General features: G+C 34.6%; 1 protein-coding gene across 12 annotated transcripts in view; it reads right to left on the reverse strand.

The window, feature by feature from the left end:
* The window catches only part of CLASP2 (cytoplasmic linker associated protein 2), a 136,981-nt gene that overhangs the window by 30,362 nt on the left and 80,896 nt on the right, over nt 1-25,723 (reverse strand). For 3 of the 12 annotated variants that reach the window (XM_088150941.1, XM_088150938.1, XM_088150948.1), the window contains 8 exons: nt 24,363-24,386; nt 16,901-17,002; nt 16,745-16,771; nt 11,242-11,283; nt 7,951-8,121; nt 6,894-7,001; nt 1,677-1,783; nt 30-274 (listed from right to left, as the gene is read on the reverse strand). In XM_088150941.1, coding sequence (XP_088007067.1) covers nt 30-274; nt 1,677-1,783; nt 6,894-7,001; nt 7,951-8,121; nt 11,242-11,283; nt 16,745-16,771; nt 16,901-17,002; nt 24,363-24,386 — 826 coding nt within the window. The remainder of the gene's footprint in view (nt 1-29; nt 275-1,676; nt 1,784-6,893; nt 7,002-7,950; nt 8,122-11,241; nt 11,284-16,744; nt 16,772-16,900; nt 17,003-24,362; nt 24,387-25,723) is intronic. The other 9 variants (XM_088150944.1, XM_088150940.1, XM_088150946.1 and 6 more) reach the window with 6 other exon arrangements.

A 25,723-nucleotide genomic window follows, 5' to 3' on the forward strand; every position in this document is an offset into this window, starting at 1 on the left:
TCTGAGTACGATGAAAATAAATTCTTTACCTTAATGTCCTCTGATTTTTTAATAAATTTTGTAAACCGAGAAGACCTTCTTTTCTCTCTGACCAGTTGGAGCTTGCACAGCGGTTAAGGACTTCAGCAACATCTTCTGTCTGTCGCATATAGGTGGGTATAGTGCCATTCCGTGAGCTATATGATCTTTCTGAGCAGGCACTAGAAGCATCACTGTTAGCATCATCATCAGAGTACATTCCATATGATTCATACCTTCTTCGAACTGGCTTTTTCTGTCATACAGAGAAAATCATAAGATAAACAGTAGCAAAATACAGCTGTTTTATGAGTCAGATGTTTAACTTCTCAGATCCTACTACTATCTTCAGACATCACTAAAAAAGGAAGTACTTATTGTTACTTCCAAAAATAAAACCAAAGACTTCCAAAAATAAAACCAAAGACTTAATTAAAATGACAATCTCCCCTAATCATCATTATAATTGCTACAGTTGAAATAAACCTGCAGCAGATGTTCTAGAGATTTCACATTATAGCTATGTTGGTATCACTGAGTATTTTCCAGCCAGGGCACCAACTTGTCCTGCTGGGGCTGCATTCCTTTTTTTAAAAAAGCAAACACACAAATATTTGGAACTTACTTTAATGTGAGATGTTCTGTAGTTCAAAAGAACAACGGCATTTAAACTTACACAGACTTATTTAGAATCTTTTGGTAATTTAAAACATTTATGCAGAACGTAACGCCTATTTATCAAAATAGTCTTATGTTTATATGTTAAAATATACATATTAATAGGGAAACAATAATAGTTATACCTTTGTCCGTATGTCTCCTAAGAGCTGAGAGCATTAAATTATGGAAAAAACAAAAATGTTATGAATATATACATTGAGTAACTTGTTAGCAGATATGCTATTTGAAATTACTAAGGAATTTGATATCCTGTCTACTGATGACCATTATTAAGCAGACAGAATCAGAATGAATGAATGAATGAATGAATATATATATATATTCATATAATGTTTAAAGGACTTATAGCACAAAAATCCAGTTTTTATTATGAAAGCCAACAAAAACTGGATTCATTCCACTACTCTATATGAACTAGAAAGTGTTATGGTTGAGTGGTATGAGCTGAACTCATGTTAAAGCAATCAGATTATTGCTGAGAGATCAAAAAGCCGAGTAGAAAAAACCTGAAATACGCAGAACAGGGCTTATAAATGAAGTTGCAATAGTCATGGGATATAATTAGAAAAATATTATTTCATTAACTCATTATTTCATTAACTCAGCCAGAGTTTTCTCAGCTAGAGTAATTTGTATTTATTTATTTTTTTTAAAGTAATGACATGTAACTAACACGATTCTCTGAAAAACTATGCATAATCCTCTGTGAGATAATTATCATAGAATACAACACAATTACAGTCCAGGACACCTTATCTCATAGAACAGGTGGAGGACAGGCTAGCCTGTGGTTTCAGAAGCCTTAAGAAAAACATGGTTATGAAGGAAAAAAGAGACATGCTAATACTTATTAGGAAAGGAGCACCACTTAACTTGGTAGAATCAACAGCCAAATTAGGCAATAGCATAATAAAGCCATAAAAAACAAAAACTCTACTTTGTTATCCCCACAAATGGCAGAGGGTAGAAATGCTCACCAATGCATCTGCTACTGCTTCTTCTACGTCTGAGCCTGTGTTTAAGACACGCATGGCACTAACTGATGAAGATAATCGGCTTGATTGACTTATTCCAAAACCTGTTCCTGTAATGAACAGTGAAAAGAAACAGTTAATTTATGTTTAATATATTATTAAACAAAATGGAAATATTTATTTGGAAGTGATCAAATCCCTGAAATGTATGGCTTCTATCTGTTTTGGTTCAATACCACTAAACCCATATAGCATTTGATTTATTAAGACAGGAAAGTGTAATTCAAGTAGACATTTCTGGCACAAAATACTAACCCAAGGGGCTCTAGTCTATACAATGTTATGTGCACATGCAACAATTGTATATGCAGCAGTTCTCTTTGAGGTTTTCCAAAGTATCTTTTGTTGTTAGAGAAATGTTGTTAAAAAATGACTTCATTTTTTAAGTATTACACTGCTGCAGTAAACATTTCAAAAAAAGTTTGATCAAATACCAGCAGTGTCCAGTTTAAGTACATAAGCTGTAGCATTTGCATGATGACGTCACCTATGTGTCATCATTTTCTCCTTGTCCTCCCTGAAAACACCCATGTTTACCAAATATAGTTCTCAAAATATGCTCATAAAATTACATTACACTGTGGCCTTAACACTTAAAGAAAATGTAAATGCAGTTATTTTACTGTGGCCTCTATAATAACGAAACAAAATGCTACTGATAGCATAACTATACAGGAGCTGAAACACTGGCAACTAATCTAAATCTCCTATTAAAATATGTTCAGTCTGGTGTTTGTTGGTTTATAAATTATGAATATATTAAAGAACTGTGGTCAATATAAGCTATATCACTGCATATGTAAAAGCAACATGCATTAATAAAGCTTTAGAAATAAAGGATAATGAAACAAAGAAAAAGCAACATTCACCTTAAATTAAAGGGAGAAAAAGTTTACGGTATATGGAATGAAAGCATTGTTTCACATACTTTAAATATCCCAAAATTATGAGTACAAGCTAATGCAGAAAACAATAAAAATAAACTGTATGGAAAACCAAATATGGTAAAAATTAATCAGTAATACGTGATGATGGCACGTATGATAGCAAAGAGTACTCATCCTTCACCTGTAGCCCCATAAACATCTGGAGAGTAGAGAGCACCAGTGGATCTGGAGTGATGCCTGGAAGCTATAATAACAGGATCATATGAATCCTCTCTGTTATTATAATAATACAGAATAGGACAACTGCAGAGAGAGCAATGAAGCAAGTTCTGGGCAGTGAGAAATCAGTCTGTCTCTGGACACTGATTTACACAGTGAATAATAATCAAGGGTGAAATTGCATAAGCATTTGTTGTGGGGCAATGAGAACAACTTATAGTTCCTACAGTCAACCACTTGTGTCCAACTTCTGCCATGTTACATTCAGAACTCTGCTACTGGATAGTGTTCAGAAATACTGTTGGTAGCAGCATCATTATAAAACAGTCGTACTGCTGATGGTTGAAATAGGTATTTTTACAGTACTCCAAATCCTCAGTGATTATTTGAATTGGATACAAAGGAGACTATAAGTGATGTTGGGGATGGAAAGGTAATTATTTATTCCTCTAATTGGTCTTAATAAGATATCACAGGATTTGGCTGTAGTAATTTATCAAATTATGGGGAAGACAAAAGGTAAAGGCCATATGGACACTGCCATGTAGTTTCTCTGACAAGAATATGGAACTCATTGCCACAGGCTTCTTGTGGGATCTCCCTCCCCCACCTTTCTTGGCTAGACCCCAGCTTTCTTGGCAGTCTTCTATCCAAGTACTAACCGCATCTGATCCTTCCTACCATTTCAGATCAGCCAAGCTTAATTAAATGTGCAAAATGCTGCAACCTCAAAATGACCATTCTGGGCAGGGATATTCACAGCGACAGTCACTGGCTTTAAAATGGAAGGTGCGACCAGGCTATCACAAAATTAGTGTTTTACTGGGCAGGGTTTCATTTGCCTGGTTGTGCTTGCCATTTTGAAGTCAGACCCCATCAGTGAGGATACCCCAAATTCTGGTTATTCTGAGTTTGAAGAATTTTGTCTCAACAATGGAACAAGACAACTCTGCTTTGCCTGAAACAAAACTTGACCATTTGCAATAGTGTTATTTCAGTTTTTACAGGATGTTCCAAGCACTGTGACTGGACTTAATCTTTGTGACTTGTGACTTTTTTTTTTAAATCAGCCTAGCCAATACAGTAATTGGGTCACTGCTACTTATTGTCTTAGTTCGGATGGGATGATGAATGTATAAAAGGGCAGTGGGGGTAAAGTGCAGTTACCAAGTACATGGCTCACACTTGAAAAGTCATTGTAGACTCTGCTCTACTCATTTTTCTGCATAGAGAAAAGATTGCTGGCAGCTGCCAGTCCACTAGCTAAGTTACTTTACAAAAAAATATTTGCTATGGGAAACCTAGTAGGGCTAGGGAATACTTCAATTGTGCTTTGGAAGAGATGGCTTTGGAATGCATGGGAACACAAATACAGCACCACCCTGTGTGACTCATTAAAACAGCTGCATTTCCCCCAGGATTGTATATCTGTTTTAATGAGTTGCCCCCATAGCCATTGTGAACTATGTGCAATACTGTATATACAAATATTTCACATGCAAGAGCTGCTAATGCTGCTGAGTTTGTAAACCATGAATGCAAAAAGCATTACTAAGACTATGTTTATGGTTTGGCATGACATGCTGAGTCTCTTGTGCCCTGCCGATGCTGAGTTTGATGATACATTTCATGCCACATTTTGCTGTTTTATAGGGCCTCTATAGATCTGTTTGCTTCTTTTCTTTGCTATTGGAATGTTAGTTTTATTCATGTAAAAATAAACCAGCAAAACCTTCTTTTGCAGGTACAAAAGCCAGGCACACAGGTCCAGTATACAGCAACACACTAACTGCTTTGAGCTGGGCTTGTGGCTCTGAAGCAGGCAGAGTGCAAGAGCTGGTTTAGAAGGCTGGGTGGTAGTCCATGCTGAGTGCTATCTGCCAGCCAATTTACACACAAAATGAGTCAAAGAGAGAAGTTTTACTACACACATGCAAGTTTTTTAAAAAAAAATTAAGAATCATCCCCTTGGCTACTTTCTGTGTAGATTAAATGGCATGTAGGTGATAGTGGGGACTACCACTTCACCTATTCTTGTGGCCACAGAATGAAAAACAAGGGTTTAAGGGTCTCGTTCCAAGTTCTCCTTGTTGTCTATGGCAATATTTCATCTATGAAGCTCCTGGAACATTCTGGTAGAACATTTCATTTGGAACTGTTTTGTGCAAATGTCAGAATAGAAAGCATTTCTGGTCTTGCACATACCCTAAAACAGACTAATAAAGCTCAAAGTGATGTATAATTTTATAGAGAAGATAGGAATAGGAAGTAATCAATTTTGAAATTCTGGCACGAAACTATATCCTAACTATAAATACTGTTATAATTTTTTATTTAGTTTACGTATTTCTGAGTAACATTCACTTCATTGCAGACACTGCAGAAGCTAATGATACATGACAGCTGTTTACCTAAGTTAGAAATTTACAGACAATAATACTGAAGCTTTTATTAAACTTGTAAATAATGTTGAAATAAAAATGCACTGATTCAAATTTTGCAAGATAACACACATAATTAACATATGGCTTAATTCATCATATAAATCAAGTATAGCATGCAAATCATAAACAACAATCTAGACATAATTTAGTAAAAGGCATATAGCAGAAGCACAGGGACCTTTTTTCACTGTTAAAATACAACCTACCGCAATCAAAGTTAACAAATAGATATAAGAGCATGCTATGTTATATTTTTATGTGTACACATGCACATAGACATATACTCAATTCCTATGATTATACCTATCTTTTTTATTAGAGAAAAATATTAAATGGTAAGTTTTCTTAAGTCAAAGCAAATGAATCTTGAGATCTTAATTAAAGTAAGTTCATATGCAGGGCTCAGTGTCAAGCAGTGGCATTGTAGTGATGGATTCCACAAAAAAGATAAAATGATGTTTTAAATTAGTACGCTATATTAAAACTGCTTTAAACTTTTTCTGAAAAAAGGAAAGATGCTGTTAAAAAGATAAAACTATGGATTTTTAAGAATAAGTGATACTGATAGCTTTAATTAATAGTACTTAAATCCAATTTTTCAGATTAAAATATTATATTATGTTAATTCAGTGCTCATCTGATTTCATTGAGATTTTAGACATTCAAGTCAGTAATTGCTATGGTGATGTACTGAGTCAATTAATAGGTTAGAATGTTGTGCTTAAGAAAGAATTAACACTGGAAAGTGTGCAAGAACCATAAAATGAAATACAGATTTTGAGTTTAACATTCAAATTATTAATCATTATTCTATTCCTGTTATATGTATTTCTATCGATTATATTATTAGTCACTGTATGACATTAACATGACATAAAATAACAGGATATAAAATTGCAGTCTGATCTTTATTTCAAAAATTTGTACAATCTCTTTTGGCTGACTGTGAGTCATCAAGTTTTGCATGGTAGCAAAACGCAAAGTCCTTTGAATCTTCACTGCCACCACTGTAATCAACTGAATAATGTCTTCTACATTAAACAATTATCCAAATTATCAAGCAGAGAGATCAAAACAAATGTAATATTTATTTTGAGCAAAATCAAAACAAATGTAATACTATGTGATAAAAAAGTAACAAATAAAATTATGGACCATAGAAACAGAAGATACACCTACTACCTCAGGGCACAATCCAGAGGCGAGTGACTATCACCAGTTTTTCCCATCCAATTTCATTCCCCCACCCCTAACAAGAACCCCAGACTTGAATTTGGGGTTTGATAGAACACCTTCTGCTAAAATTACTGTATACATGCAGAGAGTTTTCAGCTTAATAGAAATTCATCAGAAACATATATATTGAAGAAATTACTGATGTACGCCACAAAGCTTTAGAAATACTGTGCACATGCCTCTGAATTGTGCCATCACTCTACAATTGCACAGGATATTTTTAAGCTCTTCAGATGGATAAATTCTTCAGCCAAAATATGCAAGTTACATGTCCTTTATGCAGGGAAACATTTACTTGTTATCTTTACTTCAGCTCATATCAGCATATAATCAGGGGCAAACAGCCATGCAGAACAAGCTCTCCGTGTACTTACCAAGGGGTGCAAAAGAGCGGACAGGGCTTGTATCCCTGCTACTTTCACGACTGGCTTCCCGACTGCACCCCTGACTCACACTAGGCCGAGGAATACGACTACCTCGAGCTAGTATGATTCAGGGGACAGAATCAACAGCAGCACAAAAAGGGAAAGACACAGAAAGAGTTCACATTTTAATGCAATCCCAAGTGTTTTCACTTTATACAATACTGAGCATTTCTAAAGCACTGTCTGTTGTCTCTATTTGTTATTTAAAATATAAATACTTCTGCTTACAGTGCGCTGAATTATAGGAGACACAGATATTCCCAGAAGAACTTCTTGACTTGGTAAACTAGTGATAACTTAGTGAAGTTTGAATCAACATTAAAAATACAACTACCTTCAGGGAAAATAGGTGGTATTACTATACTTACATACTTGTTCACCCATTTAAATAAAATAATATATATTAATGTGGTTTCATAATTACTTTCAAAATGCTTTTCATGGATGCTGAGAACTATGTGTTTTTTAAATGATAAACTTGTGCTTGCAAACATGTTCTATCATATGGTTATTTATTTCAAACTTTAGAGACTGCACAAAGCTTCTTACATGCATGCTCTTAGATAAACCTGAATTTTGTCTTCACACGATGTATGAGATACCCTATTTTATTTACCAAATATACTTCACTACCTGAAGAACAGTAAAAATGGACATTTATGCTTTCTTCTCCTAATGCAATACCAATCTCAGAAACTGAAATGGCAGAATTAATAGTATTTAGCCACATGTTCAGTGAATGTATGCTCAAGTGACATACAACCCCTTCCATTCTAGGACTGCACTTTATTAGCTACAAGGGCCATGGCGTGTGTGTGTGTGTGTGTGTGTGTGTGTTTTAGGGTTTAGTGTGAGGAATTCTGCTGCTGAAAATTGCTATTTTGGTGGCATAATATTGCAAGGCTTCTGTGAGAACAGGCACGGCTTGTCTCTGCTGTACTCAGTTGCTATGTGAGAGACAGAATAGTGTAACCTCTGCTGGCTATAATTAATGAGCAAATCTTACCAACTGACAATCTTGAAGGACTGGCTTCTCTGCTGCATCCTTGGCTTCGAGGAATCTTGCTCCGTTTTTGTGCTGTTGCAGGGCTGACTAGTACTCTCTGAACACCTGTATTCATAGTTGAGAGTGTAGTTGTAGTCAAAACTCTTCCAGGAGAACCAGAACGGCTTCCAGCTGAAGGCAAACAAAACATGTGTTATAATGCTATTATGTAGAATGGGTTTGAATTGTCTGGAAGAACTTGAAGAAATTGTTTATAATCTAGAAAAGTATACGGTCTTACAGCTAGTCAGCAGGTATTATCAACTCATGCCCAGAAATGGGTTTAATATTTGTGCCTATTTATTACAAAATTAAGTAGGGTTGATTCTCATTTTGTGTGTGTGTGTGTGTGTGTGTGTGTATGTGTGTAATTTAGTACCTAAAAATGATTAGGCTACTCTTATCAGTGTAAGTATCATTACCAGCTACTATTTTCAGGACTCTGATACACAAAAAACTTTATTGCATAATAGATCTAACATCATTTACAATAGATAGGAATGACTTGTTTGGTGCCATTAGTTTCCTCACATTCCACTTTCGAATACAGTTTTTAGTATTATTCAATCACTCCTGAAACTGGTGAAGTTGGTGAATAGCCTCCAAACTCCTATAAAGTGATATAGCTTAGCAAGAAAACATGTGTGCTGAGAAAAACTAATGCTTTGAATTATACACAAATATTCATGTTCTAAGCTTACTTTTACCATAGCTATTGATTAGAACTCTGCAGTTATCAATAATTTCACAGAAATGTACGATAATATAGGCAATGCATGTTGAATTTTAGATACTTAAACCTCTGTATAAGGAGTAGGAAACTTGTAGCCTTCCAATGTTGTGAAACAAAATCTCCTAGGTGCATTAGCCTTTGTCCTTTCAGCTTTAATGATAAAAATTAAACAAAAGCAACTTCATGAATGTAATTTAAAAGCAACCTGATAGAAAATTTAAAAAAAGAAGTCCAAGAACAAGCTTGAGTTCATGGGAATGTGCTTCTAGCTAGGGATGTGCAAACAATTTGAAGGAGTGTTTAATGTTTTAATGTTGCAAGTGAAGCATCAATCCTGAATACATATCTTCCCAAATATTCACCATGACTAGGGAGGGCTTTGTGGCAGAATACCTTCCCAGACCATCTGACCATGCATGTGAATGCAGGACAGGACATACAGTCCTGTTCTGCCAAGCCTAGCAGCAAGCAAACATTTTGATTTAAAAAACAATAAATGCCCAATTTTTATCAGCCTAGTTACAGGTTCCTGTGAAAAGTTTTCAAAATATCATCTTGAGGAATGTATGCATAATCTGATCAAAACCCCACCAATCTGAAGACAGTCCAAATTATTTATATATATTTAAACAATTCCATTGTACATCATAGCAGTAAGAAGTGACTGTAATAAACCCCATGGAAGATGATGAGGCAAGACAGTGCTCCATGCAAATGTTATGTGATCATTATTTATACAATGGCATAATATGGTAACAGAACAGCAATTCCCAAACTGCACACATTTTCATGCTTATGTGTGATAGGTAGTTAAACATAAGGCTCTAAGATAATATGCTGCTAAGAAAGCAGTAATCAGAAAGTAATTTTGGATCTACTGGTAAATCTTTGGGATTTTGTAGTATATCAACAAAAATGATAAAGTATCAACATAATTAACTTCTTTCTCCAAATTATTCTGCTACATTTAAAAAAGTCTGAATAAATTAGAAATGTTTTCTGCACCAAGTTCATTTGGTGGTCCTGAAGGTTCTAGTATAAAACAAAGCAGATCCAGCAAGACAGATATATCCTAACCCTGAACTAAGACAACAGCATTTCTACATCTCTGAAAGGAGAAAAAACCAGCACAAATAATCAGCACTATTGCCTCACGAAATGGATATAACCCTTACCATCTAGAAAACTTTTTGGATTTTGCTAATTTTAGTTTCAGAAGCTGGAATATATTTCAGTTTTCAGAAGTTTGGGAAATACTGAATATATGCTGTCTCTTTTTATACAGGAGTCTATTCAGCAGAAAAAAAGATATCTATCAAAACAAATATATGAATATACACTTTGTATACATTTTAAAAAATACATTAAAAACAGATCAGAGAATCAGGACAACGTTCAGATGATTTGGAGAATGCAATCCTATTCATGTTTCCCTAGGAGTTACTCTCACTAACTCAGTGTATGACATCTGAGTACACAGGAAAATAAGGGTAGTAAAAAGCAACTGAAAACTGGTCAAAACCGTTTTTCTTCTTTTTAAATGCACATATAAAATCTTTAACCAAGGCTGCAATTGTGCACTAACTGTATACTTAAAAAAAAAAATATTTTTAAAAATACTGCTTATTTCAAATTGGTTACAAAGCTATAAATATTCATACTGGAAGATTTGTGAGAACACCATGCAGACCATCTAATTAATTGAATGTTCACACATAAAGCACGTTCAATTACAGTATGTGACAATACTTTTTATCCTTGATTGGAATAATTTCAAAAAAACTTGCAGAATCACAAATGTGTTCCTAATCCCTCCTTTTGAGACTGCTTAGCTGTTCTCAATACAGTTTTGAGTCTTCATATATGATCACTATTCTTGGACATGCAACATGCTACCATGTATACACAAATACTGAGCGTTTCTGCTGAACAGGGTCCTGTAATGGATGGTCAAACAACAATGCACACACAAAATCTAAAAAGCCTTACCACCAGACTGTGGATTAGCAGACTGTGATCCTGAACAAGTGTAAAGGCAGGAATAGGGCAAGGGTTTAAAATCCATGAAGAGGGAGGGAGCAGAGCAGGTTAATAATGAATGGTGAATGGAAATAAAAAAGCTTTAGTCAGTTCACATAAAAAAGCGGGAAATGCCACAAGAGGGTCAGGGCTAAGAGCAGTGCATTTAAGTAGCTTCCACCAAGCTCAGGTACTCATATACAACACAAACAGAAGCTGTACAATTACAGTTCTTCCGCTCTTGAACGAAGAACTGTAGAGTAATGAATTTAACTGAAATGTCACATCAAACTCTGTCAGAAGCCCCAAAGAAAGTGTAAGTGCATGGTTTAATAGGTGCAGAAAAATAGTATTATATTTTTCATTCTATAGAATCCAATGAAAGAAAATGAAAGTGCTGGGAGGGAAGGAGGGATAACATACAAGAATTCTGTGTCTGACATTCATGCAGAAGTTGAAAGAAATAACTAAAGACGGCTGTCCATTCTTTTAACATCTACCTGCTCCTGGTTTTTGCTTTTTATTTGAATGATTCTGCGGTTCTAAATATGAGAGAAAAAACTAATTATACTTCCATATTGTTGGTTCCTGTTCTCTTAATGAAAACTGCTGTATAGAACTATGCATATGCAGGCTAATTCCATCATTATTGGTGTCCATACACCCACAAGGCTCCAACCACTAACTGAAGTAAATATTCTGGCCTTAATAAATGATAGATGAGTTGTCTCAGAGTAAATGCAAATATGCAGAGAGTGTGATGGGAAGGGTAAAGATTTGCTGGTCTCAGGGACACTGAGTTGATTATCTCTACTGAATAATCTCTATGTTGAGTAATGACCAAGTTTGATTTCATCTAATCTTGGAAACAAGTGGAGTTGTGCCAGATTTATTCCTAGAAGGGAGACAGCTTAGGAAGAATCCACCCACCTGGGCAGAAACGATCAATTACCTAAAGAAGTGATGATGTCCTTTTCACTGGAAGGGATGGCTAGTTAGTCATCTGTAGAGATGCTTTAATTTGGATTTCTGCACTGAAGGAGTAAAACTCAATAGCTCCTTTTAATGAATGCTGAAAGTATCTACCCAGTCATATCCTTTCCCTGATAAAGGCAGCTAAGGCTTTTGAACCCACTGTTCCACGTAAACTCAACTTAAGCTTCATTCTTACAAATTTCAACCCAAGCCCAAATGTTTGGAATGCTTCCAATCAAGAAAAGTTTCAGGGACATTTATAGAAAAATAGCTGCTGGAACTGCATATACATTTTCATACAATGGCTAGAGTACAGAAACATCTGATTACCATTTTTCATTTTAATTTTTATCAAATTAATTATCTTAAAATAAGAAAAAATGGAAAGCTTTTGCATCTGAACTGTTTTAACATTAAAATAATGTCATTTTAGCCTATTTATTTATTACATTTGTTACCCACAGTAGGCTTCGCTCTGCGGCTTTAATTTCATCCAACAGAATAAAATGTTCACAGTATAATATTAATCAATTAAAGAGAAAGTTTGAAAAAAAACATGCTTATAACAAAATACATGAAAACCAGCTACAAAAAGGATAAAAAGAAATAAAAGTAATAAATAAGTAAATGGCAACAATCACAATTCAAATGCTCTTTTAAGTACAGGCATTTAGCGACTGCTTAGTTTAGTGACCGTTCGCAGTTATGACTGTGATGAAAAAGTAACTTTGTGACCAATCCTCATATTTACTACCTTTGCAGGTCTGTAAAGCAAAAGAAAGCTGAAGTAAGATCATAAGCACAGTCGCAGTTTCACTTAGCAACTGCTTCGCTTAACAACCAAGTTGCCGGTCCCAACTGTGGTTGCTAAATGAGGACTACCTGGTATTTGTTTTAAGCAGTTTATGAAAAATTGATAAAGTTGGGGCTCACTGTATCTCAAGAAGAAGGATAATCCACATAGGAAGCATAGGAAAAGGAAAGCATCACTTGCAACCCTCTATTCCCTTTACCTTGCAAAAATAGGTGACCACTAAAATATTCTCTTTAAATTGGGTGTTTGTGTGTTTTGTTTTTGGTTCCTTTGTTTCATGCTTTTAACCAAAAGTAACCTGCTCAGAGTTGCTAGTGCAAGTTGGGCAGCCATGTAAATATCCTAAATAAGTAAATAAACCCATGCTGGGGGAGAGGAGCATTGGTTGCATAAATCAGTCCTGGAGCTAGTTCAGAGACAAGCCATGTAGGGCTTTAAAGTCAAAATCAGCACTTTGACATAATCTATTCATGTTGGTGTGAACCAGCAGGCAGCTGGACTGCTGCCTTTAACACTAGGTGAAGCTTCCAGGTGATTTTCAAAGGAAGCCCCAAGCAGAGTGCGCAGCAGTAGTCCGAGCAAATGGTGCTGCAATATACACGTATTCCAAGTAAAGCTGAACTGGCACAGCAAATCTGGGCAAAGACTCACCAGCCACAGCTTCTGCCTGCCCCTCTAGCAGTAACCACAAGTCTAGGAGGACTCCCAGTCATGAATCTGCTACTTCAGGGGTAGTGCTGCCTCATCAAGAGACAACAGAAGAGACATTAGAAATCCATGATGGGCAATGACTTTCTCTTATATAAGTTCAACTTCAGCCTGTTTTGTCTCACTTGGATCCTCACAACCGCTAGACCCTGGATCAAAACCTTGACAGCATCTCCTATGCAGCCCGGGGTAGTGATGCACAGCCAATATCATCAGTACCTAAAACTGATGGGATGATCTCCCCTAGCTGTTTCATGTAGATATTAAACAACACAGCCAGTGACTGGAACTGCCCACTGGAGAAGGAGCAGAACCCCTATAAAACAGTGCCTCCAGCCTCCAATCCCTGCAGGCTCTCCAGAAAAATACCACAGGTGATGGTATTGAAGGCTTCTGAGAAGTACAAAATAGCCAGAAGGAACACACTTCCCCCATCCAGATCATAACAAAGGTCATCTGTAAGAGCAACCAATGCTGTCTCAGTCCCACACTCACGCCAGAATTTTGACTGAAAAGAACTGAGATAATCTGCTTCCTACAGATGCTCTATAGCCAAACACTAACCAGGATCTCCATAATCTTCCCCCAAAAGGGAAGACTGGAGACTAGGCAATAGTTATCAAATACAAATGGATCAAGAAGAGCCTCTTAAGAAGAAAGTGTACCATAGCCTCTTTCAAGACTGCTTGCATTGCTCTCTCCTGGATTACCTCCTGCATCCAGTATGTTACATCACCTCCAGACTCCCTAAGGACCCATGAGGGGCAAAGATCAAATCCACAAGTGGTTAACAAAACAGCACAATATCCATTTTATAGGTGAAAAGCAGATCCAGTTAATGTGGCCAGATATTGCCCTGACCATCACAAAGGATTCCACCCATTAAGAGTCAAGTTTCTGATGAGTCTAAGTGACTTTTTTTTGGTAATGCTAACTGGCAGTGCCAACTGACCACAGTTGCCAGATTTATCTGTTGCCCTAGCCTAAAGGGAGCTAGGTACTCTAAATAAGGCTAGTCAATAGCCTAATGATGCAATAATGGAGAAGTAATGACGTTTAACCTCTCTTACTGTCATGGTGTAAGCTTGAACTCAAGCTCATACCCACATTCAGAATCTTTTTGTGTTTTGTTGCTTCATCTCTGGAAGGTCCTTAGTAAACCAGGGAGAAATCTGCAATCAACCAACAGAGAGAGGCTGCTGGGGGCAATTGTATCAAGTGCCCAGGTCACTGCTTATTGACAAGCACAAAACAACTTTCAAGATTTCTGGAAAAACCCCCAGTACCTGCAGGAAACCATCCAAATATAGCTATGAGACACCTGGGGTGACCATCTGAAACAGTCTGTTTGCTCTACAGAGGTCCTGGGTTACATCCAATCTCAACAGTACTAGGAAGTGATCTGAAGATGGTAACGCTGGTGGAAATGCCCTTCATATGAGGATCACAAACCATCTGCCCTGAGACAAGTATGAGGTCTCACATGGGCTCACTTACAAGTATTGAGCCTGATATCACTTGCAACAATCCCATAGTTTGCATGGAGGCCATGAATTCTTGAGTTTTACTAGAGGTGACTCTGACAGAATGGAGATTAAAATCACTCATCACCAGAAGACAAGGAGACTCCAAGCCCATCCTCAAGAGAGGAATCCTGTCAGGCGGCAATGCAGTCAGTATACCAGTGGCTTACCCAGCTTGTCTCTGCAGCCCAACATATAGGCATTCACACCTGACTATCTCTGGGATAGAATCCTTGGCCACAGGTAAGGTGTCATTAATACATAAATATTATAACATACCATTGCATTATGCTAGAATCTCACCTTGTCTCTTCATTAGAATTAGAATCAGGTCATCTGAAAACACCCACCCACATCCACACCCATATATATATATATATATGCATATATGTATGTCTATATATGTATATAGACATTTTTCTCATTATACAAAGGCAAATCAGAAAGTGCCATTTTACATATAAGGAACAAGGAGCAATAATCAGTTAAAGCTACTTGACAAAGAGACATGTGCTTGCAAAATATATTTGATACATACATTTGAAATGTAAATTTAGACAACTAAGGATGATGTAACTCATAAAGTCTCTTATACACATAGAAGTAATGATATGCACAGTGAGCTTTAGACTAGACCCAGCATTTAAAACCCACTGCCACTGAAGTGATTCAATTTGTCAAGGCATTCAATTTCAGTGTTAAAATACAGAAGTCTGCAGGAAAAAAACCAGAATGTTTATCCCTACTACAGTTATTTCCTTATATGTATCGTATATAATTTTGCAACACTTATTGCTACAGTTTTACTGTATCCAGTAAAGATATACATCACTGCATATCTTTTAGAATACTCAACATTGTTCATGATATAGTAAACACTGTAACCCAGGCAGAAGTGGTAAGTTAGCCATTAAAGATGGGAGATCATTTTCATGTGTCTTTGAAAGGATATCTGTCTGTGCATGTAAATGTATTCTCCATTAATATGCAGTATTCTATAAATACAGATTGAATGTATTCATTCTGTATTTTATAAAGGAACATTCTTTTCAGCAATGCCTCTACTTCCCTCAAATATACATCCATCAAAAGCTGTGAGGAGGTCTTTTCAGAGAGGCTGGAAAAATTAATACAGAACCTATTCTCTTTAGAGTTGACAGCAATGTGGCTTTCTTCTCAAGGTTTCGCCCCAAATACCAAACTTAAAGCCGAATGAGGAAAAGGAAATGTTTTGATAACCAAAAGAAAAGGTAAGCCAAGATCTTACTGAAGCAAGATCCACAACATTTTCTGTACCCTGTTAAATTAATTGAATTGTCAGCATTTTTGCATAGTATTTGATAATCAACTGAAAATTAAATGTAAATGGCCATATTAAATGTAATCAAATGTTATGAATATAGCAAAATAACTTTCTAAATTAAGAGAAAAAAACTCCCTGATATTCTTATTGAGGTAAATTATTGCCTAACAATGGAACAGACTTTTATTTTTTATAGTTAAGGTCCTAACGCTTTATTAATTTTGGCATAATGCACTATACCATATAGTATACTATACTATACTATATAGTATAGTATACTATATGGTATAGTGCATTATGCCAAAATTAATATAGTATATACTATATACTATATAGTATAGTAACTATACTTGGATGGAACTTAAATGATTGAATTGTAACATTTAAATTGTAGTTAATTAAAATGTTTTCAGGCATTGAAAGATTATCATACCTACTATTTTTGCTCTCTTACTTTCTGTTTAAACCTCAAATGACTACAGGATTTTCCAGTGCAGAGAGGTCCATTTGAAAAAACTCTACACTCAAAGGATTAATTTCCTTGGGCCCTAGCTTTTCTAAACAGAAACGTTTCTTTTTCTATTCATATCTTGTTCAAAATAACACCACACAAAGTATAAAAGACTCCAAAAGCATGCAGACTACTGACCCGAAACACTGAAATACTGAAAAAAAAATACCTTCATTTTTGTCTGGCGATGATGAACCTATGGCACAGAACAACAACTCAGTATGTAGTGTTTCTTAAAAAATATTTTGACCATATCCTTTGGTCAATGAATGTACACTAGATATATGGTTCTTAAATGTTGTTAAGAGAGACAAGCAATACATACGTTGAGACTGAGATACAACTTTTGTTCGACTCCGGCCTCTGGAATCTGTCTTTGCATTTCCCATTCCGACAGAGGGTGTTGAAAGTTTGGTTCGCACGCGTCCTATAAAAGAAAGAAAAAAGAAAGAAATGAAATTCATATGTGTAGAAGTAATTTAGTGAACTGGGAGAGAAACAGTGCTATAGTGTAGTTGAAGTAATGAATCATCTTCATTACTTCTCAGCTCTTACCCTTAGCAAATTTTAGTTGCAATTACTTATGGGGTAACTGAAATAGCAATTTTCTTCTTTTTTCTTGCTTTTAATATCATACTGCATTTCCCACTGAAAGAATACAGCCAATATCTCTTAAAGATCTGAACATCTAATGTAAGAATCTATCATATTTTCAATGCAAATATGTGTGATGTTATTATATTGCTATATATAGGTATGGGATATTTTCTATTTTAAAATGGTGTATAAGTTACTGTTACATATGTGCTATACCAAAACTGAATTGTATACTGTCTCTCATACTCATGTTGGATATGGAGATGTATATATATACACATACACACATACATATCCTCATATTCTATTCTTTTTAAAAAAATTAAACATTCTGAAACTATTCAGAAGATTTCATTTTAATGAAGAATAGCAGGATAGATTAAAAGTAGTTTAAAGAGCCAACATTTTCTTTTTCAGTTCCCAAAACTGAATTGCTCAAGTGTTTTAAGACTTCCTAGTGTTAAGTTTGGTTAAATATCAAAATAAAAAAAAATCAAGAAAAGAAAGTACACCAAAGATTTTCATACACAGTCTAGTTAAACAGCTACCAAATCATTTAGGTCTCTTACAAAAATATGCTATTCACCTAGGCACAGAAGAAAATCTTCAGTCTTTGAGATGAGAGCCAGTATTAATTCATTAATTCTTGATGATATTATCAAACTAAGTTTCTTATACCCAATCCATTTGGTCTACAACCAACACAGTCACATCCATGCAATGACAGTATTTCTGCCATTCACTGTAATGTGTGTAAATGCACAGTTTGACCTGTAAACAGAAGGAATACAGAGTGCCACCATTTTGTTAAGATGTTAAATAACTAAAATTATCATTATTTTATTACTTCAATAAAAATAAATCCACTCTGCAAGTCTTTTAATTATTATTCAGAATGAACTTGGTAAAACAGTCAATTGACTGATTCACTATTGTCAAATGATCATATATTAGATAAACATTCAAATACTGTCATAATTTTAAAAATGCCACTGTATAACTTTTATTAAAGAAAAACAGATATGAAAGCAACTTGTCCTCTATCTCTGAAGAAGTAAGAGCCAGCCTTAGAAAAAGCACTGTTTTTCTACTGATAATCTGCCACAATTGTAGCATCTTAAAACAGGAATACATAGAGGTGAATAAGGGTGTTATTTGACAGTGATCATGGAACTGGTTCAAATCTCAAAGCTCATTAGGTGACAGAGTCATAGAAAATTTTTTAGCCCAAATTATGTAACAGGCTTGTGAGATTAACATGTGAAAGAATTATGTAAACTGTCCTAAGCAAATTAGGATAAAGCATAATTTTAAGTCAAATTAATTGATTTAGATTTTGTAAAATTTTTAACGTAATTTTTTTCAATCAATAAGTACTAACCAGCAAAATCATTTTATTTATAAAGAATTTTACTCTGCATTTCATTAAAAAGTAATCCAAAACTGGGTATCCCAAGTTAGACAGTATCAAACGTGTTTATCATTATTTTGTTGTTCTCATGTTAGTGCTTTAAAAATATTTTGTCATTTGACAATATTTGACATAAACCTGAGGCACTGAATGCTGACATCTAGTTAGATAACTTTGATGCCAAAATAAATTTCAAAGATTGAGTAAATAGTAGCACCTGTTTCCAAAAGCATGAGAATGTCTAGTATGTTAAAATTTCCACTAAAAAATTTCAATAGCAAAGCAAAAGTTTACACATTCAAAATATAATGGATATTGATACATTTTATTGCCAATCTGCACTTGAAAGAAAAAAAAGACATAAATACTGTAGCAACAAAGCATTATTAGCTAAGCAAACTAATAAACAAACCCTGAAGTTCACGTAATGGACTATATGCTCTGCATACAGTACAGCTTATGATGATGGAAATATTAAGATAAATGCATTTGCTCTTTTATTCTCTTACCATCTTCAGAAGCTGTTCCTAAATGGGAAAAAATATTAAAACAATGATATTCCAAACAAAAGCTCTTTTTGTATTTGATAAGCAATAATTGTATGGCTTCCAAAACGCATGTAAAAATATTTAAGTAAAAAACTATGTAAAAAGCATAGTCCATACTTCACTATGAAATGATTCCTTAGATCCTATCAACTTTCGTGTGACAATAAATTTGGTAATACACTTATTGATCTACTATGATGAAAACTACTTCATGCTACAGCTATACCACAGATCAGGGATAATGTATGAAAACTCAAGGGTACCATTAACTATTTTCACATGACAAAATCCAAATCTTTTTTCAAAACTAGGCCCATATTGTTGGGAAGAAATGGAAGCCTTGGACATCAAATATTGGACCATTCTTTCAAGATAAATTGTATGGTATTCATTCTCATTAAAAGTGACTACAAAGATAAGAAACAAAAGCTGTGTCTGTGATATCCCAATGAACCCAATGAATGCACTCTGTTATCAAAATCAAATGGCTGATAGTTCATTCTTGGAAATAGTGCAATTTGATAATAATGGATAAAATGGCTGAATCTCAAGTACAGGACAGATACTTTCTCCATGTAACACAAGACTGAATAAATGAATCTGGAATACAGCAGTTACAATATAATCATCCAGCAGTACCTTAAAAACCTACACATTTATTCTGGATAAAATTTTTATGAACTATATTTACTTTATTTTTTGTATTTTTTTTGTTTTTAACTTTGTAAGCCACCCAGAGTCATGTATGTGAGATGGGCAGCTACATAAATTCAATAAATAAATAAACACATCAGATATATTGTACATTATCTGAGACAAGAAGTGGCCGGTTACAATAAGTAGTTAAATATGACAGACATTCTTGTATTAGTAAGCTGATTAATACATGATATGATAAAATCCATTGTATCTGTTCAAGCCACAAGAGATGGAGATGATGCTCTTGATAAATTGACCCTCATTTGTTCCACAATGAAATTTGCTTTAATTTGTTGTTGTTGTTGAAGAACAGCCACATTACAATCATTGACTGGGGGAGGGGGGTGCAAAGAGACTGTAATGTACATTACATTTGTAATGTAAATTTTTGTCCATTTATTCTTCTGCAAAGAGACTGGCCTGTCTGTTGTGCAAAAAATTCAGTTGGGCACTTTTGGCAAAGACAATAAGAACTGCTCTGGAAGATACATTCCCTATTTTCCATATGACATTATTAGGTCTAGTAGGATGGCTAGAGTAGATATGGAGATTGAGTTGACATTTGGTCTGCCATAGGGTTTAGTCTGCTGTGGCTGGCAAACAGTTGTTTTAGGCTGGGGATAGGGAAACATCATTGTTCAGAGTAGTCTGTAGATCAAGGGTCAGCAAGGGGGTATACTGCAGACTTCCTAGAAGCATTTTTATTCTCCTCTCCATTTAGATTCCAAAATTTTTACTGGCCATAGGATATGTACATGCATATGCATGTTCAAATCAGTGCACATAATTGCATGACGGCTGCTAATATGTTTAAGCAGTTTTAGCTGAGAACTGTGAGAATTAATGCTTTTATCTGTTTTGTTGCATACCAGTGTAGTTCTATTTCTATATCAGTACACAATTATTTAATTTTATGCAAATTACTAATGAAATGGTATAATTTCTCTTCATAACCTGGATAATTGTGGGGCTATGTTGTGCTTTGGATTTGATTTGGACGAAGTACCTGGAATGTGCAGAATGCAGATCTTATCTGTGACTCATTCAAGCAGCCCCTTCATTTTCTGGGATCCCCCAATGATATACTGCTGTTTACATTTGGTATAAAAATGGCATTTGTTTGTATTTTGCCATGTTTTTATGTAATATGCTGTAGATAGATTTCCACAAGATAAGGCTCCTTCCCTTGTAATCAATCCAAGAATATCTGTGTCACATCTGTTTTATGAATTCCCACTGCTGGATAGATATTACCTGCATGTTTTGTATTTCATTTTTCTTTAACTTCACTGCTCACAATTTCAACCCACACCAATGGTGCAAAAGCTTTTATGACCTTGAATACTGTAAAGAGAACCTTTAGTTCAATTCTGAACCAATGGGATTTTCCCCCTGTCTCTTTGCCAGAAATTTCCTCATAATCGGTTCATTCCTCTGAGGAAAAATCAGGGACTATTTAGTCCCACCTAGATGGATGTCATCCAGGTGTACTCATAATAGTCCTCCCAGAACTAATATTCACCAGTTTCCCCCCGCTTTTAGCTTATTTTTTCTGTATAATTTTCATTAGCTACAATGTAATAGATAATATCTTTTTTATCTTCTGATAACCGTAAGGTTGGGCAGTAATAGGGATGTAGTGCCCCAGTCTAATTTCCTCTCTTATTGCAATTAATTCATCTTGCCGATCCTTCATCTTTCAAAAAGTTGCCTCAGGCCAACCATACATACTCCATTACGCCTTGAGAAGCATCCACACAACGCATCCTTGATAGCTTTCCAGCCTGCAGAAAGCTCCCAGACTTCTTAAGCAGCTTAAAAACTTGGGTTTCTCCTTCACAAGACATTTACAGTATATACCCCACAGAATTCTTCAAATAACTGCTTTGTTTCTTTTAAGCTGTAATGCCATCCATTGTACCATCCTTATTTTGCCAATTAGAGGAAACTATTGTGAACTACTTATTCTTACTAGACTAGTATTGCTGTATTCCAGAATCTTGGTTACGTAGGGGTGGTCCAGCCCATTTTACTATAAACATTTTCAGTCCATAATTTCTTCTAATATCTAGTCTCAGATCCTACCAAATACACCAGATTTGTCACATTGCAGGATGGAAAGAATCTCCAATTTTCTTTTTAATATAGCTCACTTTCTGAACTAAAATATGTATGTAGTCATTTACACACCCATGCATACTTTTTCACCTCAAAGTCTAGCTGCTCATGCTAGGTTTGAATTCCAGAAGAATTGAAGCAGGATATATTTGTTCTATATGATACTGCAAAGGACTATAGTTTCCACACATTTTTACACAGTCCCACAATAGCAATTTTCTCATGCTTTCTGGCATTCTTCCACTAGAGTGCCACAGCTTCATTCAGTTTACACAAGAACCACATCATATTTTAAGAACTATATTTTGTAGTACCTTCTTTAAGCTTTTTATTCTGATATTTTTCCACATGCTGTGTAACCTGAAATCTTCATCAGCAAACCTTTCTGTCCTGCTTTGGTATTATATGTTAATGACAATATACTGATATTAATTAATGAACTGTGTATGAGAATATTAATGTGATTATAGACCACACACACACACACACACAGAGTAATCTCAGGATTCCATTCCTTGCATCTAATTAAATATAGTCCACAAAACTTATTTTAGAATAATGTAAACATTTAAAATGTCACAAGATCTTGGGTTTTTTTCTACAACAGTTAACACTTTGAAAATTACATTTAGTAACAGGCTACAAGAAGTATAAACTCTATAAATTGAAGGTTATTAAAATGAATTATGTGTGTTATACATTAACACAGAACATTTAAGATTATTATTATGTGTTATTTTTGCAACTGTGGTAATAACATTTTTCTCTTATTTATAGACTTTAAAGAATTTGAGTCATTTGAGGCAAGGGTTGGAAGAAATGGCTTTTATCAGGATCCAACTATTACACAATGAAGTAATATAGTTTATAGTAGGTGAATAGTGCTATCATTTATTTATTTGTTTAATACCTATGGCTGACCATAGTAGAGTATGACATTATTGTTTGATTTTTAAATAGGGTATTAAATATAAGTTCTCATGTCTGTATTGTTTTGTAAATGAAAGTTCTGAAAATCATCTAGCACTCTGTGAAAGAATTATATTTTATATGAAGTGGTAGTGTGATACCCTAGAAAGATTCTAGGTTCTCCTATATACAATATTTACTTTTGGTTTCAAGTTTATAATTAAGTAAGAGAGACTTAATATCAGTGGCAATCATTTCAAATAATTGACAAGTGAAGAGACTCTTGAGAAGGGGGAAGAAAAAACCCAGCAAAGAATGTAGAGAAAAATGATGTGTATCCAAAACCATATAAAAAGCAATTTATTTCAAAAATAACAATGTAAACTAAAATTGGACTGCCATATATACTCTTCTGTTGATATTTAATTTCTGCAGTTTAATTTATAAATTGCTAAATTGTATTATTAAAATGCTGATCCGAAATTTGTTCAAAATAGATATATGAATAATAGATTGAAAAAGTAGCAGATTTTTCAAAAGTGAACTTGCAAAACTTTTGCAATTTAATTGCAAAACTTTTGCAATTTAAATTGCAAAATATTGCAATTTAAATTGAAGTACTTTGCTGCTACTAAGAAAAACGAAGGTATGTCCTATGTGACCATTAGTTGCTCAAGTATTAAGAGTAGTTTCTGCAAAAATGGACAATACTGTACATCATATTAATAGATCTTGTCTAAAGCAACACTGTATTAGAAGCACATATATATCAATGCTTTAATGAGAAAATATCACACTGTAAGCCTATAAGCGATAAACCTATATAGGCTTACATTTTATAAAATCAAATATAATGGCTAAAAAGTCTGCTTAAAAATAATAGCAATACTTCCATTTCAGATCCAGGAAACTTTAAAAAAGAAACAAACAATACAACAAACCAAACCAAATAAAAAATAAAATATCCTGTGAGAATTTGGGGTAACTTTATTTGAAAGACCTTGCACCCACTGATGCTTTTCAAAAGCATAGCTCGATTCTGTTGGGCAGCACAGAATACAGCAAAATAAGGGTGGGGGTGGGGGGGAGAGAAGGAAGAAAGCAAAACAATACACGAAGAAAACCCTGTAATCATATATAAACAGATGCTGCTATTCAGAAATGCAAAGTAAGATGTGTTAGCAATTACAGAAGGCAAAATATTGCAATTTAAATTGAACTACTTTGCTGCTACTAAGAAAAATGAAGGTATGTCCTATTTGACCATTAGTTGCTCAAGTATTAAGAGTAGTTTCTGCAAAAATGGACAATACTGTACATCATATTAATAGATCTTGTCTAAAGCAACACTGTATTAGAAGCGCACATATATATCAATGCTTTAATGAGAAAATATCACACTAGTTAGAAATCAGATGAGTGGGTTATCCAAACTGAATCTGTTACGTGTACAGAGGTCACAAAATCAGTTGTTTTAGAAACTGACATACAAAACAGGGTCTTACCATCCATCTTATCAGAAGTATCCTCTTTTTTGGAAGAGCAAGCAAAGAAACAGGAAAACTTAATGTGTTAGACACAGTATTGACAAAGGAACCATAAAACCTTCATTAAGGCAATTAATATAATACTCATGTATTAATATGAGTAATTTACAGACACTTAAAATACTGGATTCATGTACTACGTTTAGCAAGCAAACAATTCCAAAATTATTAATGTGACATAATATCCTATCAGTACTAATTTTGTTAAAAAGGAAGAGTTTTATCAACATTTCTGTCATTGTAATATTACATAGATGTTTGAACAGTTCAGGTTGAAAAAGAGTCAGAGGTCTACTATTTTTGCAGAATGCACATAGAGCTGCACATAGGTCATGAAAAATATGAATGTGGTGCTAAAAGTCACATTTTTCTTAAAAATCTATTTATTTTTTAAAAATTAAATCCACTCTGTTTTTCCCTTTATTCTATCTGAAAATTATTAACTTTAAATTTTACTTTCTAATACACAGTGATAGCCGAGTCTGACCCAAAAATCTACACACATGACTTATTGAAGGACAGGCAGCTCCATTTTTACAGGCTCCAGAACACCCCTAGAGTATATTGCCAATATTTGGCAACACATTTACTAATTTTCAGCAGCCCAATTTTTTGTATTTCTCCCACCACCAAAAGAATACAAAAAAGTATGTTAAATATCTAAGATACAAACATACAACTGCATTTTAACCACCCACCAAACTGCAGAAACTACTGTAAAAAGGTTCTGTTCAAAGTCAACACATCACTGGACATGGTTCATGTGACACTGAGAGGTAGGAACACCCCCTCCCCCAATCCATCTTCCAAGGGAAATAAAATTGTTCACCTGATTCATAGATTAGATCTAAACCTGGTTAGGCATGCTTTATCTCACCTGAAATCAGTGGACTTAAGTTACTCATGAATAAATTCATTCCACAGATTTCAATGGAACTAAAATATGTTTATCTTTGGACTCTACTCAAATGAACAATTATTTGAGATCACAGTCCTAAAGAAGAAAGAAAATCTCATCACAATAAAGATAGTAGAATAGGAACCCTGTGGATTTTTTTTTTTTTTAATAAAAAACCAATTAAGTAGTAAGCACGATTCCTTCAACGAACAGCCAAAGTTTGGCTATTATTTTGCTTACAACAATAATTTTTTTTTTTTAATACAAACAAAATAATCAGTGGATATAAAGTCTGAGGCAATAAAGTACATTAAACTGGAATTTTAATGCTAAAGGACAGGAGAAGAAGAGACCCTACATAAAATAAATCTACTTAGGTTGTATGTTGTTCTCTTTCATTTGTGGAATAATATACCATGTT

This window comes from Python bivittatus, unplaced genomic scaffold, assembly GCF_059951505.1.
Source record: "Python bivittatus isolate LINGU-HERP-01145 unplaced genomic scaffold, Pbiv_v1 ctg000610_np1212, whole genome shotgun sequence".
Classification (NCBI taxonomy): Eukaryota; Metazoa; Chordata; class Lepidosauria; order Squamata; family Pythonidae; genus Python; species Python bivittatus.